General features: G+C 36.1%; 1 protein-coding gene and 1 non-coding gene across 2 annotated transcripts; both read left to right on the plus strand.

Moving 5' to 3' along the window:
- The first annotated feature begins 879 nt into the window (after positions 1-879).
- On the plus strand, positions 880-951 carry TRNAQ-CUG. Its single transcript has one exon. It is a non-coding gene; the product is annotated as a tRNA-Gln (tRNA).
- Positions 952-15936: 14985 nt separating this feature from the next.
- Positions 15937-20843, plus strand: LOC109192025 (mannosyl-oligosaccharide 1,2-alpha-mannosidase MNS3). The gene is made up of 6 exons (XM_019342649.1): positions 15937-16413; positions 17101-18065; positions 18294-18546; positions 19268-19465; positions 19957-20102; positions 20236-20843. Exons 1-6 carry the CDS (start codon positions 16336-16338, stop codon positions 20492-20494), a joined length of 1899 nt encoding a protein of 632 aa, XP_019198194.1. The 5' UTR covers positions 15937-16335; the 3' UTR covers positions 20495-20843.
- The last annotated feature ends 126 nt before the right edge of the window (positions 20844-20969 follow it).

Raw genomic sequence — 20969 nt, forward strand, 5'->3', positions numbered from 1 at the left:
GTTTTTTAGTTTCACTTTCTACGCACAATAATATCATTTTAATAGCACAAAACCCATTTCAATTCTACTACAATTTCATTTGACAATCGTATTTGACCATGGTCCACACTATAACAATTGATTACTCTATTAAAAATGAACTTCCCAACGTATCTTTGACGGCATTATTCAATCCTAAGCAAATAAGCGTGCTTATTGCTTCCTGATTTGAACCAATACCTGGTCTACTTTAATGGATCTAATTGTTTGATGGTGGATTGAGAGTTTGAGACTATTGGGGTAACCTATTATCCAATATCCCATATTCCCATTTATTGGAATCTTATTATACATAACAAAAAGAGTTAATACTCAATTTGGTCTTTCGCCTATTAGGATTTCATTAATTTGGTCCTCGATTATTAAAGTTGTTCAATTTAGTCCCTAACTATGCAACTTTTACCTAATATAGTCTCTCAATTATTAGGATTTCACCACTTTGATATATCTCCGGCTATCAAAGTTTCTCAATTTAGTCCCAAACTATGTAATTTTTACTTAAAATGGTTCATCGACTATTAGAATTTAACCACTTTGGTCTTCAACTACCAAAGTTGTTCAATTTGTAAGTCTTCAACTATGCAAATGTTAACCTAAAATGTAAGTTTAGTGTGGATTTGGGGACCTTTTGGGAGAGTCGAGGAGCAAAGAGGTAAAATTTTAATAGTCGAGGACTAAAGTGGTAAAATTCTAATAGTCGAGGGGCCATTCTAGGTAAAAATTACATAATTAGGAATTAAATTGAGCAACTTTAGTAGTCGATAACCAAAGTGGTGAAATCTTAATAGTCGAGAGACCAAATTTGCTATTAACTCTAACAAGAATAAAACTTACGTAAATGGTTCCATGGTCTAGTGGTCAGGACATTGGACTCTGAATCCAGTAACCCGAGTTCAAATCTCGGTGGAACCTTTAATGTACATATACCATGGATGGACTACGATTCCTATTGCACTGCAAGTGTTGATACAGTTAACCTACAAAATATCAGAGTTTCTTCTTCGTTCGTTTTTATCACATTTAGTCATTTTGATCAATTTTCTTTCTAATCTTATCTGGATTTTTATCAGTTTTAGCCAGAAGACCACTTAGCTTGCATTTGTGGCACTACATGCTTCTCAAATTCCATTAACTCATATGAGTGTCATACGAGAGTTTAGTTAAGGTTACGCTGGTCAAAAAGTTAATTAAAATGATCAAATGTTAAAAGAATTTGATAGTCATACACTAATTAAATATATATATATATATATATATATATTGATAGGTCGTGGTCGAATGTAAGAATTGTACAATACTCAAATGATTTAAAGTGAAAAAAAATCTCTTAAAAAAAAAACAATTGAGACATACATATCTTAAAATAATTCCTAATTAGATAAGCAATAAGAGCTCTGACGACATACACAAATACACACATGTAGGGTTATTCAAAGTAATATACTTTTTGTTTCATTTTATTTGTCATATTTATTATTTATTCGTCAATCTTTTTTTTTTTGAATGTCACTAGCTCTATTACATTGTAATATCTGTTCATATACTTTCTCAACTTACTGAAACACAAAGAGCTAATAACACCTCCACTGAGGCTTGAACTCATAACCTTCCTAATGGAAGTCCAACCCGGATACCATTGGACCACATAGTCCTGGTTATTTATTCGTCAATCTAAATTAACCTTTTTTAATATTTTTTTTATAATTTTTAATTTTAATTTTTTGTATTTAATAATATTTTTATGTAATTTCTAAATATATAAATTTTATATACCAATACTAAATTAAATATTACCAAAATTAAAATTATAAATAATTTTAATCAAATTTTGTTAATCGAATCAGATATATGAAATGGGACGGAAGAAGTATAAAACTCATAAAATGACCCCTAATATTTCCTTAATTACTAAAGAAAGGAAAACAGTATATCAATTCCAAGAATAAAACTCCACGCCACACAAGTCTTAACTATATTAGAAGAGAAGAAACAAAAAATTGATTCAGTTTTTATCATAATCCACCGTAACATATCACATTCGAGAATAAAGAATAAGTAAAAAGTAAAACTACATATAGACAATTTTGACAATTGGCGATTAGCAGATAACGAATATATTACGTTAGCCGCAGGTTTGACTAGCAGATTGTATCAGTGATTTGTAAAAAGACATTTGGTAAAATTAGCCGTTATATATTAGCGATTAACATGCAAAATGATCAATAAAGATATATACATATTTCATAATATAACAACAACAATAATAATATTAATAATTATTATTATAAACAAAATTATAAAAAATAAACAAATAAGGGACGACTCTGTTGGTGATAATGAACCAAAATCGATTTAATATCCGTAAAATAATATTTATATATATACACAAAATATATATAAAATATTATTAGATATATATCCGAAATATATATATACAAACAAATATATATATATATATATATATATATATATATATATATATATATATATATATATATATATATATATATATATATATATATATATATAACGGATCCAAAGGTTATATATACATGTATATCTACGAAAAAGATATACCAATATATATCAACCAAAAAGGAACATATAAACCTTGGATATAATTCCAAGTCAACAAGAAAGAACGGATTTTTGCTTACAGCATAATCCCAAAACAAGAAAGAAGGAGAAGGAAGAAAGATTCGTACGATTTAGGCAAAGTGCCTGTCTTTCCTTAAAACCTTATTTGCCACCTCCCAAAAGTGCTAGGAGCGTTGTGGCCTAGGTTTCCCAGGATAAAACGTACAACGGTTCGACGTTTGAGCACCCAAACGAACGAACCCGGCGAACTAGAGCACGGGCAAAACACAGTAGCAAGAAAGAAGTAGGAGCAGAATTTTTGAGAAGAAAAAAGTGTTTATCTTTGTGTGTTGTGTACTCTCGTGTTCTTCCCTCACTTGTTGTCTCTCACTATGCAGTTAAAAAACCTTTACTCCCACTACACTCTTATATAGGAGGTTGGTACTTTAGCATCATCATGACACATTAACCAACATAAATTCAATTTAAAAATTGAATTATAACGTTTGAAACGGTCGTACATATTATCGAAATAATATCAACGGTCACGAACTTAATATCCGATTAATTCGTACCGACCATAACGACCAGTTTCAAAAATATCTGAGTGACCGAGAAGTCCGTACAAATCCAAAAGTTTAACAAATTGGGACCGGAAACCACACCCGAGTAGTCTGCAAGCACCGAAACGGTGCAGCACGAATCAATGCAAATAGCATTGACTCGTGCTAGAAGCACCAAAGTGGTGCTACACGAAAGGACTCACACGAAAGGAGTCCAAAAACCAAAGCATGAATTTGTGCTCAAAAGCACGAAACTTCACTTTGAATCCAAATTATTATTTTAAGCTATCTCAAAGCTTAATCATGTTTTAAGCTTATGCCTTTGTGATACACATCACAGCTAATTCTTTAATTAGCTATCAAGCTTAAAACCTTGCACATTTCAGGTACAAACGAATCACAACAATTGCTAATTTAATTAGCAACTATCTTAAGATTTTGACTTCTCTCAAATAGGTTCACTTTGAGAATCAATTTCTCATTCACCTATTACCCATTTTGAGCGTACATTATATCAAATTCTTCGTCTCACTACGAAGAACGCGAATCCACCTTGACCCGACCCAAATCAGAAGTGGATCCCACATATATTTGTACCATAGAATAATCACTCAAAATATCATTTTAATGCTATTTTTCTAACAATCCCCCACATGAATGAAAATTGATTTTCAGGGTATTTTGAAATCGGAAACAACTGTGTTCAACGGTCGATCATTGCATAGGATAGGTAGGGATCACTATACCCTTTGAACCTTCCCTTGTGAGGACATGTTTACTCTACTGGCTATACGGTAGAACGCGATGTCTTTGAACTGACTGCCGTTTGTGTAGACGATGACATGTCTCACACAGGAACCTTATAACCATGCTCTGTTCTCATGAGTGTGCCCATTTTGGTTGTGGGTCACCGTTCTGGTTCTGCAAGAGTTTGTGAAGAATTGTGCCCATCAATTCTCCTTTGAAGCGACCCTCACTTCTCTCTCACATAGGTGATTCTTTTCCGAGTATCCCACATACTCACACATGTCAACCGACATTCAAATCATTAAAGCATCAACATGCTAACCTTGCACGAGAGTCACTGTTTCTAACGAGGAGTGGTAGGGAGTCCGAGACCCCCACAGTGACACGCTCCGTTCCATAATTTAGTTGTCCCATTGGACCTAGGTGCCAGCTAGGTTGGGTATCCACTATAGAACTTTTAGTCCAAGGGCTTTAGACCCATTCCTCGTTCCAACTTCTCCACAACCATTTGCTTACCCTCGAGTTAGCGAGTTAGCGGCTGCTACGTTATCTTTTGACATCACGTAGTCAATAGAGATAACCCCCGTTGTGAGAAATTGTTTAATGGTATTATATCTACGACTTATAAGTCTAGACTTACCATTCCACATTTAACTCTGTACTTAACCAATTTTGACTTGACTATCGCAATGCACACAAATTGGAGGTACGAGTTCACCACTAAGAACATTCTCGAAATAATGGCATAGCCATTCGGCCTACTCGCTCGTGACACGAGTCTAAGTCTCTCAGCTTTGATCCCGTCGGATCTTAGCTATCACAAATTCATTTCGAGAATTTCCGTCCAACTGACTGCACTGGCCTACGTAAGGACGTAGCCTTTAATGGACTTAGTATCCTTTGATATCCGTGCTATACTTTCCAAGTACAGCTAGATATCTCACGTAGTGCAGTCCAAAGTCACGAGCATACCTTAAGTATCTCATAACTCTCACTATTGCCTTCTAGTGCGTAACACTAGGGTTACTCGGATGTCTACCAAGTTCGTTAACCGCAAAGGCAATATCCGGCCTAGTACAACCCCTTAGATACAATTAAACTACCAATAATCTGAATGTATTCTCCACGAGAAGTACAATCTCCGTGAATATTGGCTACTTGTACGTTAGTATCTAACGTCTCCAAGCCACTTGATTATCATCCTTTACAAGGATTCAATCAAACTTAGTGAGATTGGCTTAACACGAGACCATACGGTATCTTCACGATTTTAATCTCAAAGATTAAATCTGCCAAACTCACACCTCTCATGTCAAATCTCAAGTTTAACATGTTCCTGGTAGAATTGATCATTCGATCGTTGCTACCCACGTTGAGTTTATCGTGTATAAACAAGTAGTGATATCACTGTCTATCGTACGCAATACATAGACACACTTTCACTTTCGTTTATACCAAACTCGTTGGTCATCACTGCATGATCAAAACCTCACATGCCAAACACTAAGGCAATTGTTTCGAACAATACAATGATCTCACCAATTACACACTTTCTTTCCATAGCGCGGAGCCACAAAACCCTCAGGTTGTTCCATGTCTATTAAGAAAGCGATACATCCATTTCGATGAACTTCCAAGTCTCGCTAAACAGCTCTTTGGCAAGTATCATTCTAATGAATTTCATTCTCATCACAAGAATATATATCGAAGTAACCGTGGCACTCGCATTACATGTAATCTACAATTACAAGTCCAGCCATTTTACTTCAATATAACCAACCGGTTTTATCTTCCGACTAGTGATCCACTTAGGATCCTGAGGTCTTACGACCTGGAGGAAGAACAACCAATTCCAAGTATGATTCTCTAAGATCGAATCTACTTCACTCTCGGTAGCCTCTCTCGGGTTGGTCCATCTGTAGAAGTCAACACTTCTACATACGTTCGAGGCTCGTTTTCTAACAACCATGTCAGAAAATCCAATTTATTTTCTAGTAAACAAGTTAGATTGTGCACATCACACTCTAACATGTACGTCAGAAAATCTGGACCAAAGGATTTTTCAATCCTAGCTCTCTTGCTACGTCCAGCTTTGAGCTCGGGTTCTTTTTCACACCCTTCAACCATAGCTACACCGAAAGTTCCTTTCAACGTGCTAGGTTCTTTATGGATCCTTCACAAAAATACATCTTCCAAGAACGATGAATTTCTTGAATCAATCTTTCGTGTTCTTATGTACATCAAAACTCTTGGACTCGTGTACTAAGAACCAATACACACCTTTGGCAAGACACCCCCACATTTCAGGCATTAGTAGGAGAACTTCCTACGTACCCACAATTCGTAAGAATTCCATGTGGGTAACCTTAATTAAAAGGTACTTACTTGTCCAAAGTATGTCTCACCCCACATACTTTGAGGTAGACCCGAACTTATCAACGTCTTAATATTTATGTTCGGCAACAACGTTTGATCGAGGTGAATACCGTGTCGTACGCTCGAGTACGATACCGATGCTTGCGCCGAAATCACCAATAGGTGTTTCATTTTCACCACATCGATTGTTCGTAACCGCATTAATCCACGATTAATTTGGTTTTTCTCTTTATTCTTATAAAAAATAAACATTTGTTACATGTTAACACATTTCGTAGGTGCTAACAGATTAGCCCTCACGAATCCATTCGGTTTTTGACCGAAAAGCCACAACCCGAATCAGTGCTTCCAAAATTGAAGCACGAATCAGTGCTTAGCACGAAACATGCTACCAAACTAACCCACCGATTCCAAAGCAATCTCTATTGCTTTAAATTATAAACTGACAGCAACATTCGGTTGCTTAATTTATAATTCCAGTGCTACTTAGCACTAGGATTATTGGTTAATTACACAATTAACCAAACTTCCTTTCGTGCTAATCACATAGCACCTTTACAATGCTAAATTTAATTAGCCACACACGAAAGGTTTAAGCTAAGTAGATTAGCATTAGAACCAATCATAACCTAGCACCTTTATTGCTATTACCAAAGCACCAAATGCTTAAGTTTTCAACACCTACAGGTGCAACCACCAAGTGGCCGAAAGTGCCTAATTAAGCACTCTACCTAGTGCTTAATAGCACTGTTACAGTGTTGTAATTTGCACTTCAAAGTGCCAAATTACACTTTCCATTAGTGCTACAAAAGCACTATTCACCAAAATACAATTTGTCTCAAATTAAATATACTAGTATAATTTGGAATTTTTTATCAAGTTAATTATAACACAATTAACGAGAACGAATCAACCAAATCTTCCGACTAGTTGAATCACGCTTATATAATCGTTCTCAGAATATTAATAAAATATTCAACAATTGAGCTGTGACGCTCACGATTATATAGCTATCCCAATTTTTGACAAATTGATCCTTGAAATCCTTATGGTTCTACATGAACTTGAACCGAAGTTCGTTACGGGATTTCAACATGTAACACGCTTGTTACATTTCATTCCGGCCGTTACGCCATTTTATCATTTTCCACATAATGCTCCATGATGCATTACGCACCCATATTGAATCTTTTATATATTAAAAATATCACACAAGAATATTTTAAAATATACAAAGTTCAATACCCACAAATGGAACAATTCATTTTATTCAACAATAAAATGTATCACAAGGATACTACAACATTTATTAAAAATAAATAAATAGGAAAAACTACATTGGAAATAAATTCCTTATTCCTATCTCGTAGTAGTCCTTCAACCCGTGTGCCTTGTTCCATTTTCCAACCGTCCACTCCACGAAGGGTGGTCCATAGCACACATCGGGGTACCTCGGTTGTGACCTCACTCGTCCAACCATCCACAAGTTTTAAGCATAGCGAAGTTGTCCTCAACATTTTCACCAGGATGACGGTTCGCTTCATAGTGGCATTTCTCCTTTTTCTCATAATCTTCTTGAAAGCTAAGCTTTCCCTTAAGTTTCCTTTGATTACGGTTGAAGTCATTAGTCACATTACCATAGTCCTCAGACCATGTAGTGGTCACACCATCATAGGATCCTTCGTGACTTTTAGCCGATCCACTAGGCAACACAATAGGTACCAATTGCAACTCCCATGGAAACAACATTTCCAATGTTGCTGCCATCAACTGGCATCACGGAATGTGCAACATCGTTGCCGTTCCGACCATTTGAATGTGCACCACGAGCAACATTCACGGATCCAACGCTTTTGGAATCCATCGACTTGTTCATTATCGAAAATAATAAGGTTTTAAGATTGTTGGTGATAATGAACCAAAATCGATTTAATATTCGTAAAATAATATTTATACATATACACACGAAATATATATAAAATATTATTGGATATATATCCGAAATATATATATATATATATATATATATATATATATATATATATATATATATATATATATATATATATATATATATATATATATATATATATATATATATATATATATATATATATACACACACAAATATATATATATATATAACGGATCCAAAGGTTATATATACATGTATATCTACGAAAAAGATATACCAATATATATATCAAGCAAAAAGGAACATATAAACCTTGGATATAATTCCAAGTCAACAAGAAAGAATGGATTTTTGCTTAGAGCATAATCCCAAAACAAGAAAGAAGGAGAAGGAAGAAAGATTCGTACGAGTTAGGCAAAGTGCCTGTCTTTCCTTAAAACCTTATTTGCCACCTCCCAAAAGTGCTAGGAGCGTTGTGGCCTAGGTTTCCCAAGATAAAACGTACAACGGTTCGACGTTTGAGCACCCAAACGAACGAACCCGGCGAACTAGAGCACGGTAAAAACACAGTAGCAAGAAAGAAGTAGGAACAGAATTTTTGAGAAGAAAAAAGTGCTTATCTTTGGGTGTTGTGTACTCTCGTGTTCTTCCCTCACTTGTTGTCTCTCACTATGCAGTTAAAAAACCTCTACTCCCACTACACTCTTATATAGGAGGTTGGTACTTAATAGCATCATCATGACACATTAACCAACATAAATTCAATTTAAAAATTGAATTATAACGTTTGAAACGGTCGTATTTATTATCGAAATAATATCAACGGTCACGAACTTAATATCCGATTAATTCGTACCGACCATAACGACCAGTTTCAAAAATATCTGAGTGACGGAGAAGTCCGTACAAACCCGAAAGTTTAACAAATTGGGACCAGAAATCACACCCGAATGGTCCGCAAGCACCGAAACGGTGCAGCACGAATCAATCCAAATAACATTGACTCGTGCTAGAAGCACCAAAGTGGTGCTACACGAAAGGAGTCCAAAAATCAAAGCATGAATTTGTGCTCAAAAGCACGAAACTTCACTTTGAATCCCAAATCATTATTTTAAGCTATCTCAAAGCTTAATCATGTTTTAAGCTTATGCCTTCGTGATACACATCACAACTAATTCTTTAATTAGCTATCAAGCTTAAAACCTTGCACATTTCAGGTACAAACGAATCACAACAATTGCTAATTTAATTAGCAACTATCTTAAGATTTTGACTTCTCTCAAATAGGTTCACTTTGAGAATCAATTTCTCATTCACCTATTACCCATTTTGAGCATACATTATATCAAATTCTTCGTCTCACTACGAAGAACCCGAATCCACCTTGACCCGACCCAAATCAGAAGTGGATTCCACATATATTTGTACCACAAAATAATCACTCAAAATATCATTCTAATGCTATTTTTCCAACAGACTCCCCTTAAATTCTCAAATAAGGTTTTAAGGAAAGAGTGATCTCTTGATTCGCGCTAAAAACCTTATACCTAAACACAAGCCAATCTCCTTCTTCTTTTGGTTTGGATTATGCTTCTAAGCAAAAATCCTCTCTTTATATTTGTTTCTGTCGTTGGATTGAATTTATAATCTGAGGATTATTAGTTCCAATTTTAGTTGATATATATTGATATATCTTTTTCAATATATATATATATATATATATATATATAACCTTTGGGTCCATTTTATATATATTTGTGTGTATATATGTATATATATTTCGGATATATATATCCAATAATATTTTATATATTTTCGTATGTATATATAAATATTATTTTGGGATATTAAATCGACTTTTTGATTCATTATTCTCAGCAGTATGTAGGTGCATCGATCCTATCATTTTATAGACTGAAGACATATTAGAAAAATACTTATAATACATGAAGTTAACTATATGAAGTACAAACGCGCGCTTCGCCAAGTCCAATAACTTATTAATTTTCACCATGTGTGTATTGCATTATTAATTTAAAATTTATGGTGGTTAGTTGAAAAGAATAATAAAGAATAATTTGTAGCTTATGAGTTTGCTTTTTTTTTTTTTTTTTTTTGAAAACAGGTTATGAGTTTAAATGTTTGTTAAATTAAAACACATTTTAAAAAATAAAATTTCCAAGCTAGCCTGGCCTTGCTTGTAATCCTTGTATGTTCATTAGTTATCTGATCTACAAATTAACTAAATTTACTAAAAAAGTATGGAGTAATTGATTAAATAAAAAACATTTGCAAATAAATTTTGCATTATATGAAAGACATGCAATATAAAAATTTAGTGTCATATATAATTGTGAAGTTATAGCATATATGAGGTTTTCTTTTCTTTTCTTTTCTTTTTAAATAGTATAATTCCATCAAATTTGATACACTTATGAATAATGTATAAATGTATAATGTCGTAAAATTATCCTAATAATAAAATAATAAAATTATAGGTTTTTCTTAAGTTCTCAATCAACAACAGTCCATTTTATATGATATATAATCACACATAGTATATCTTGTTATACATCATAATGTGGAATTAGTACTAACATGCAGTATTTCACCATACAATTGAAGGCAAATTTTATTGTGGTGTGGATTACCAATATTAGAGCCGTCAAAACGGGCCGTGCTTAGCCCGCCGGGTAAGCCCGTTTCGTCCCGCGAAAAGGGCGGGGCGGGCTTTGATATTTTGAACCCGTATTTTGACGGACTTTTTAGCCCGCCCCTGCCTAATCCGCAGACTTTGACGAGGTGGGCTTGACGGTCCGGCAGGGGCCCGCCAAATGTATAAAAATTAAATTTTATATTAATAACATTAGTGTGTGTATATATATATATATATATATATATATATATATATATATATAAACTTTGTTTACAGTTCACTGTAAACTGTTACTAATTATATAATTAGTGACAGTTTACAGTGAATTGTAAACAAACTTTATATATATATATATATATATATATATATATATATATATATATATATATATATATATATATATATATAAAATCAAGTACGTTGTATAAATGATTTGTTATTGATTTATAGATTAACACATTATGTATTTAATTATTTATTACACCGTAGTTATTATTGTGTTTAAAAAATTACAAATGTATTAATATATGTTTAAACTATCTAAATTATTTTAGCATACCTTTATTACCTTTTTTATATTATTTTTATTTAAAATTAAATTTTTTAAAATTTGGCGGGCCCCCGCCAAGGCCCGCGGGCTAAAGGCGGGGCGGGGCGGGGCAACCTACCTTAGGGCCGTATTTTGGTGGGCTTTTTAGTCCGCGCTTTGGCGGGCCCCGCCCCGCCGGCCTGTTTCTACAGCTCTAGTTATACCATGGATCAGGATTTATATTGCATTGTAAATCTTCATACAAAAATTATGTACCTTCAAGTTTCAGTTAACACATTGAAAAACAGTCTAAACATCAATCATAAACAAGTGGATGCCATAAAACTACAAACGGAGAATGCTATGCCACACCCATATATCTACAGGTGCACATGCTAAGTCTAACTGAAACATCCATAACAACGTCAAAGTCTTGGCACACAGGCCAACAGTCTAATCAAACGGAAGGCAAGAATTACGCTATCTAGATCCACTAGCGCGCTCTCCAAGCTACTCATAACCTGAAAAACATAGGGATAACACCCGTCAGCGAGAGATGCCCGTCAGCGAGAGATGCTGGTCACCCACCAATGCGCGTTAAGTAGCATAATATATAGATATATTCAAAACCGTTTAAGGGAAGATGAATTAGGCCGATATCTTGGCGAAGCAAGCTTACAAGCAGAATGAAATCAGCAGATGGTTCGAGCACCCCCCTAGAGCAATCCAGCAAGCTTTAAGGGAAGATGAATTAGGCCTTTTGGGCAACATGAGCACTGTGAGGATTAGTTATTAATCCTGGATTTACTCCCCCTCCTTTTGGAAAAAAAACCAAGAGAGGGAAACATTAAAGGACACAACATCACGTTCTCAACAAAAGACCGATCATCAACCACAATACACAAGTCAACAAGGACAACAAGCACATTCTCAACATTAGACACAACCTACCATCTTAATGGTAGAGTTCTCAATAGACATGCTCATAAGCAATTAACACAACACAACACATAATGACAAGTTTCACGTTCCAACCTTATACCTTAGTACCACCCTTATGCCTACCCCCGACCTTATCTCAGTTCCAACCTGTACCTCCGAGTGCCACCCTGTACTTCTGAGTCCAACCTTATCCCTCCTGGGACCGTCGTCCCCCACCAATCTGCCGCCAATCAATACCGCCGATCTCTCAGTACACGAGGGTATCATTAAGTATCATAGTAACATATTGCCGATCTCGTGAGCAAAGCTTAAGTCACAATACCGCCAATCTCAATCATAATCACACATAGTCATCATCAAGAGGATTGAGGCTCATCAATAGCCCAATCAAGCATCAACAACGGGTACACAAATGTACAATATCACATTATAGACAGCAATCAAGAGGTTTCAATGATAGACATGAAACAATACTCAACAACAACAATGGACTTCAATCCAATATCAACATGATTGGCAACACAAGTTGCCAATCCTCAAAGGAATGGACAAACAACACATACTAGCATCAACGACATCATAACAAGCATGCTCATCAAACGGGTAAACCAAAATGGTTCCAGCGAACCTCAAAGACTCACATAAATCCAACGAATCACAAAGTTGGACCATAAGCACGATTCAAGACACCAAATCCTAACATGGAAACTTAGGACATCGTTATAGACATACGAAACATCAAGGAGACACCCAAAAGCTCAACAATCCAACACAAGGAGGTCAAAACATCACATACCAAAGGATGAAAACACAGGAAAATAACACCCGACACTCCACCATTAATGTACCCCGCGTGTGGAACCGCGGGTGGTTACCTGCCCGCAGTACCCCCCGCCGGGTACATACCTGCCACCCGCGGGTGGGGCGGCAGGTGGACATCCGCCCGTCGTTCCGCCCGCGGGGAACACCCGAGCCACAACAATTTTGCCTTCAGGGAAATTCATCTCCAAGGTCAAGTTCAAGTCCAAAACACTCCAAATCTCACATACAACAAGGAAATGACTTGAACCCAAGAATAGATCAAAGAATAGCATTCAAGAAACCTAGATACAAGCTCTAAACATGCATTATCACAAGATCATGCATCAAATCTCACATCAACATCAAGAATCATCAATAGAAGTCAAGAATCATCAATAACAAGTAGAAAATAGGTTTTGTATAGCATGAGTTACCTTTGAAGACCAAAACCTTCTTTCCTCTAACCCTCCTAGGCCCTACTTTGAAGCTCTTCTTCCTCACAGCCTTCTTACACAAGCCAAACCACAAGAAAACACCAAACTTAGATAAAGACACCTTAAAGCTAACTAAAAACACTAAATAACTTTAGATCTTACCCTTTCCTAAGCTTGGAAGATAGAAAAGTGGGATCTTGGGATGAATCTTTGCAAGGTTGGATGAGGTCTTTCTTGGCTTGGGAAAGAAGCCAAGTTTCTTAGAGAGAAGGGAGAGAAAAGTTGTCTTGCTAAAGTGAGGAAATGAACTTTAGGTTTGATAGGGTAAGGCTTCAAGACCAAGTAAGGGGGGAAAAGACCATCATACCCTTACTTTCCCTAGAAAGGCTTAGGAAGACCCCAAAGAATTAGGTGCAACCATCAAAGCTAAAGGTACCCCTTTTGATTTAAATCAATGACCCAAGGAGTTGGTCAATTTAGGTCCTCCGACTATCAATTTAGGAAATTGATTAGAAAGTCAACAAGGATAAATTAGGATTAATTACTCAATTAATCCTATTGAAAGGATATGATTTTCGGGGTGTCACAAACCGGCCTAAACGCGCATTCCCGACATTGACCAATGCGTCACTTGAACTAAACAAGGCTAGTTAGCTTGATATTCTCGAAGAATCATTCCCGACATTGATCGGCTAGTTAGCTTGATATTCTCGACCTAAACGTGTCGCCTGAACTAAACAATAATCGCAGTAGTACTTCGTGTCCTGAGATCAATCCCGGACCGAGGAACTTATGGACTTGGACCTCAATCCCGGACCGAGGAACTTATGCCGGACCGAGGAACTTATGGACTTGGACCTCAATCCCGAACCGAGGAACTTATGGACTTGGACCTAAGTTCCTAATAGTAACCCGACCACATCACTTGTTGGGTAGTAGTCAGGAATATCAATATACGTGGCTAGAAGGGCACTATTCTCGAGCCAATCGGTTGCATTTGCGACACTGGCTCGACATGTGTTCTCTTTTCCTCCACTATAAATACCACATCAAATGCACAGAGGGGAGGGGGGAGGGGGGGGGGGGGAGAGGGGGGGGGGGGAGGAGACTTTTTGGCACTTCTACCTACCACACTACAACTTGGAATCCTCCGACCTCATATCTTTACCCGAGTTCTAGATTAAGATTATAGGCAAACTATTAAGGGTTTATCTACGATTTGACCTCACGAGTTGTATGAATACTGAATACACGAATATAACTGTATTTGTCACATTAACTCCCAGATGTAATATTTTCTCTTTGAGCGTCATAAAGTCATATTTCACAGACATACAACAAAAAATGAGTTCCAATTTTATTGATGCATTAATTATGTTGAACGCCTAAATTTGACTTAGAGGGAAAGACTCCCACATATGCAAGCATATAACCTTAGGTGATGGTAGCATGTGAGACATGTTCTATTGCAGATTTGCAGGCTAGGCAAGATTGCTAGAGCAGACGAACGGTCTGCGATTAGGGATTAGATATTTGGATTTATTTCTTATTATTATTATTATTATTATTATTATTATCATTATCATTATCATTATCATTATCATTATCATTATCATTATCATTATCATTATCATTATCATTATCATTATCATTATCATCCTAATGGTATTCGGTTCGGTTTAATTTTTTACCGTTCTGTTATTCAATATATTACTGAACTGAACTAGTTCAGTTTGAAAACTCGAACCGAATTGTCCTCCTTCTTTTCATATGCGATTTAAATTACCTCTATTATCCTTATCTGAAGAGGCTATGGCCTCTTCATCCACCGACATCACCAAAGAAAAATATATGTGACCATTGAAGTGACAATGGCCTTCACTTGAGATGGAGATGAAAGTAGCAATGGCTTCTTCATCCAAATCTCAAGAGATCATGATCTTTTTATTTACTACTCGAGAGTATAAATGAAATACCATACTTTTGTATAATAAATAACAAATCATACAAAAAAGGTTAAATATATTTTTTTATAAGTACTGATTTTATCGTTTTTTTTAAAAAAAACTTATGTGATTCCAACTTCCGCGAACTAATCCTAAGTCCACATGACCCCGCCTCTAGAAGGTAAATTGGGAGTAACGTAATCAGCCCACCGGTAAGATTTTAATCTTCATGTAAACACAAAAAATCCAATCATAATGTTTAAGTCAACTACGGTGATCAATGAGAACGATGCTCGATTTTATTTATTTTATTTTATTTTTGAAAACCAAAGTAACTTCATTAAAGTAACTTCCGTTTATTTGATTAGAAAAGTAGGTGTAAGAGTTATTAATACTAAGGTCTCCATATATGCTAAAAAATTTGGTAGAATTGACGAGTTGTGATGAAATTAGAAAAAAATATTGGCGTCATAGAAGTCAAGCGATCCTATTGACTCTGGACGACGCGTCGACGCACATGCCGCCCGCCGGCAAAAACTGACCGGCCGCGCCAGCCCGCGGAACCAAGAAAAATCTTCCAATCCGACCGCCCTAATCTCCGAATTCAATCAAAGGAGAAACAGGAAACTGAATTCCCGCGATCCACAAATTCTCTCTCTCTCTCTCTAGATTCTTTCATTTCTGTTCTTCCTTATCCGGAAGAACACCGGCCAGCTACATACTCCGACAACCGCACGTATATACGTGCACACACGCGTGCCGCACTTGGGGAGAGAATCGGGAGCCGCTGGCCGTTGATTCGATCGGGAGATGTCGAAATCGTTGCCGTATTCGATGAAAGATGTGCACTACGACAACGGAAAGTTCCGGCACCGATCGGTGTCTAAGGTCAGCTCATTTCGCAGATCTCGTCCTTCCATTTCCGATTTTTCAACTTAATTTCGTATTGAGTCTGTTGTAATACAATTTTTATGGGTTTGAGTTCAATTCTACGTTGCGACATTCCTTTATCTATTTCTAATGCTTGCTTTGGAGAGAAGGAGGGGGAAAAGTTCGTTCGTAGATTTATATGGTCACCTGAGAGTACAAGTGTAACAGTCTGCAAAAGATATTGATGAATACAATTTACAGAAGCCCGATAGCTGAATTAAAGGGCAAAAAAAGATGGATGCAGTGTTGTTAGTGTGCTGCAAAATACTTGTACCTGGAGCTGTTTCAGCTCAATGGTTTGAAAGGGCATCTCCACTTCTATGTATTCATGTTTTCATACCATGTGGAAAATTTGTTTAGAAAATGGAGTTTTTACCTTTCAAGAACCTTTTTTTTCCCCTTAATTTCTTATCAGAAAATATCAAATTTCATTGTCAACCATGGGTGGTTCTTGCCAGAAAATCTGTAATTCATTTTTCCCTTGTTACCAATGAGGTGATTATAGGGAGAAAATCCATGATTTCATCTATAAAACCAACTGTTTTTGCTGTTTGCAACCCTATGTGCCTGCTAATATTGTGATAATTTGTTATATATACTCTTCACTCTCCACCAAACTTCATTTATTTTGTTCTATTTCTACAGGCAATTTCTCAAGCACTCTTAACCAGTAAGGTTAATCCGGAACATGTAAAATGCAGCACAGGGAAATTTCTTGGATTATTATTGATTGGTGGTTTAGTATGTCTCATGATGACCCACGCCAGTACCCTTCATTCTGTCTCTCATGATATAGCAAAAAATGGTGAGTCTAAGGAAGGAAGAAATTTCATTGCTGATGGAAGAAATCGACTTAATCGTCTTCTGAGAAGACCTCCAAGGCTCCCACCTAGGTTATCTCCAGATGAAATGGTGGTTATCAGCAATAAATCTACACTTGAGCACCCGAACTCAAGCAGTGATTCTAAATGGCAAGCAAAGCAACAAAGAGTGAAGGACGCATTTGTTCATGCATGGACTGGTTATAAAAATTATTCAATGGGTTATGATGAACTTATGCCACTGAGCCATCAGGGAGTTGATGGTTTGGGAGGTTTAGGAGCTACGGTTATAGATGCTTTAGACACAGCTATGATAATGGGACTTGACGAAATTGTAATGGAAGCAGGCTCATGGATTGAAAACCATCTTCCTGAGAGGATAAATGGGAAAGACCAAGTAAATCTATTTGAAACTACAATACGTGTTCTGGGTGGTCTTTTGAGTGCTTATCATTTGAGTGGTGGGGAACAAGGGGGCAATGTGTTACACAAGGGACCTAAACCAAATATCTATCTGGAAAATGCTAGGAACTTGGGGGATCATCTTCTCTCTGCTTTCACTCTAAGTCCCTCTGATATTCCCTTCAGTGATGTAGTTTTGCATGATCGCTCTGCACATCCTCCTCTTGATGGTTTGAGTAGCACAGCTGAAGTTGCAACTCTACAGCTTGAATTTAATTATCTCAGTTCTGTAACTGGTGACCCAAAATACAGTTTAGAAGCCATGAAAGTTCTCCAGCATATTAGAACTCTACCAAAACACGAAGGACTGGTCCCCATATTCATCAAGTATGTATTTACTGTTCCATTCAGATCAAGACATGCACCAACCCTAAACTAAAAAGATCAGGAATTTATTAAACTATCTTTTCTATGATTTTCATAGGTGCAATGTGCAATGCTATGATTTACTTCTGAAGGATCTCAATAGTCTAGTTTTTCAGGATTAATCTTAAACATTATGTGGATCCTAACACCACGTTGTAATTTACTGTGTTGATCTTCTCATGATTGCAGCCCTCAATCTGGAGAATTTAGTGGAGAAAATATAAGACTTGGATCTCGTGGTGACAGCTATTATGAGTATCTTATTAAAGTGTGGCTTCAGCAACGAGGAAGTAACTGTTCGTACTTGTATGATATGTATATTGAAGCAATGAAGGGTGTTAGACATCTTCTTGTTAAGAAATCTGTTCCAAATGGGTTGGTGTTTGTTGGAGAGTTGCCTTTTGGGTACCACGGTGAATTTAGTCCAAAGATGGATCACCTGGTATGTGCTTTTCTATGTTATGTTTATAAATCTAATATTGAAAGATGAGAGAATGGAAAATAGTCAATAGATTAATGGTTGGCTACTGCATTGCTACTTCAATCATCAATAAGAAGTTACCTTATATTTATTCTCTCCCTTAAAATTCTTTCCATTGATTGCTTCAACTATTGACATCATGTCATGTGTATGACTCTTGCAAACATGTTCCTTATTTTTCTTTATTTCAAGTTAATGCTATACAATTTGTATTCAAGAGAAGATCTATATGCCAATTATGTGACTTGCTTGTTCATCTTATTTGTTTATCTAGTTCTTAACAGTAGTATTTTAGGCTTAGCAAATTAAGTGCCCTAAAATAATAGCTGTAACAATAAATACTTTGATCTCTTCAACCCTCCACCACCCCCTCAACCAACCAAGCAACACCCAAAAATGGAAATGGAAAAAGCATTTTTAGATTTTTGAAGTATGCTTTTCAGGTAGTGATGGCCTATACTAGTATTTTCTTCTAGATGTTACCCCCTACCATACCAAACATGCTTTGACTTGTCAACACTGCCATAAGGTTTTTTTTTTTTTTTTTGAAAATTACTGCCATAAGGTATTAGGGTGTGAAATTACTTGATTTGTTTTTGGATATTTATTATTCTAAAAGAGATGAATAAATAAAATCCTTGTTTTCTTAATGAGTTTTTTACTGCATCACCTTCCTTTTTAGGTTTGTTTTCTGCCTGGTACGCTGGCAATTGGTGCCACAAAGGGTCTTACAAAAGAAAAGGCTATGAGGGAGAACTTGCTCAATTTTGAAGATTTAGAAAATCTGAAGCTCGCAGAAGATCTTACCAAGACCTGTGTTGAGATGTATTCTGTGACTTCTACTGGTCTTGCTCCAGAAATAGCTTATTTCAATATGGAGGTTGGTTGGACTAATCATTTCCTTTTAAATTTACGGTTCAAAGACCAAGCAACCAGCCAAGAAATATGTGATTGAAAGTTGCATTTATTCTTAATTCTATAAATTTCTCTTCTCCCTTTTCCTTTCCTTTCCTTTCCTTTCCTTTCTAGGACAGTTTGTTGACTCCCCCTGAGATTTATGTGAATTGGGCATAACTTCTCACATTTCTGAGTTATACCCCATTGCGGTCAGAATATTTCGCCCAGAATGCATGTAAAAAAAGTTTAGACTTGAAGAATACTAGGAAATTAAGCCTAATAACATGAAATGAAACTTCCCTTGCAAATAAAGGTTCTTTCTTCTGACCTCTTTCCTGTCTGCCCCCATAGTGCATTTTATGTTAGCAGTTTTATTTTTTTCCAGTTCCATTCTAATTTTCCAAGTCTCATTACCATAACATAAAACCTATAATTTTTATTTTTCTATCTTAATATCTCTCCCTTTCTAATCAGGGAAATTCTGGAGGCCCTGATGGTGGAAACAAAAGCTCAAAATATGTGAACGACATAATCATAAAACGTGCTGATCGTCACAATCTTCTGCGTCCTGAAACTGTTGAATCATTGATGATATTGTATCGTATCACAGAAGATCCAAAGTATGCTTTGATACCCTTTTCCAAGTTTGTTATGGGATTTCTTTTGTTCTCTCCGAATCTTGGCAAAACATGCGCTATATGGATATACACTTCAATAACTAACAGTTCTGTTGATATGTCATTACTTGTACAGATACCGTGAGTGGGGCTGGGAAATTTTCGAGGCCTTTGAGAAATACACAAAGGTCGAGTCTGGAGGTTACACTTCTCTTGACGACGTTACTGTAATCCCTCCCCGGAGAAGAGACAAGATGGAGACCTTTTTCTTGGGCGAGACGCTAAAATATCTGTACTTGCTATTTGGTAGCAGCGACGTAATCCCCTTGGATCAGTACGTATTCAACACAGAAGCTCATCCCATTCCGATCAAAGGAACTGCCAAACATCAATGACATTCTACTTTTGAAGAAATTTGTGTTTTTGGTGAGAGCGAGCTCGGGTGGAAATGGCGAGCGGTTTTTATGCTGCAGGCACAGAAGAATGTCATTTCTGCCTGTTGTTGAGTGTTTAGTCACACTGAAATCCAAAAGGGGAGGGATGGGGTTTTAGGGCATTCGGATTACAACAGTTTTGTATGATATTTATGCTACACATATATTTTCTTTCACTGAAACAATTAAACAGAATTTTCTTCCCTGTGTAGCCAATATTTACTTTGGCTTATTGGTGAAAAGAATCTGTCTTTTGTAACATTATGGTTGGACCTTTTAATGTTAGTCTTTTAGGCATTATTTTTTGACACACTGTTGTAATTTTAATTATCTTTAATAGGTAATTATACAGAGGGTAAGATAATGTATTTTATAAGTTAGAATAATGTACTTTATGTGTTCGAATAATGAAATTTTTGAGGTAAGATAATGGAGT

The sequence above is a fragment of the Ipomoea nil genome, unplaced genomic scaffold (assembly GCF_001879475.1).
Source record: "Ipomoea nil cultivar Tokyo-kokei standard unplaced genomic scaffold, Asagao_1.1 scaffold1735, whole genome shotgun sequence".
Classification (NCBI taxonomy): domain Eukaryota; kingdom Viridiplantae; phylum Streptophyta; class Magnoliopsida; order Solanales; family Convolvulaceae; genus Ipomoea; species Ipomoea nil.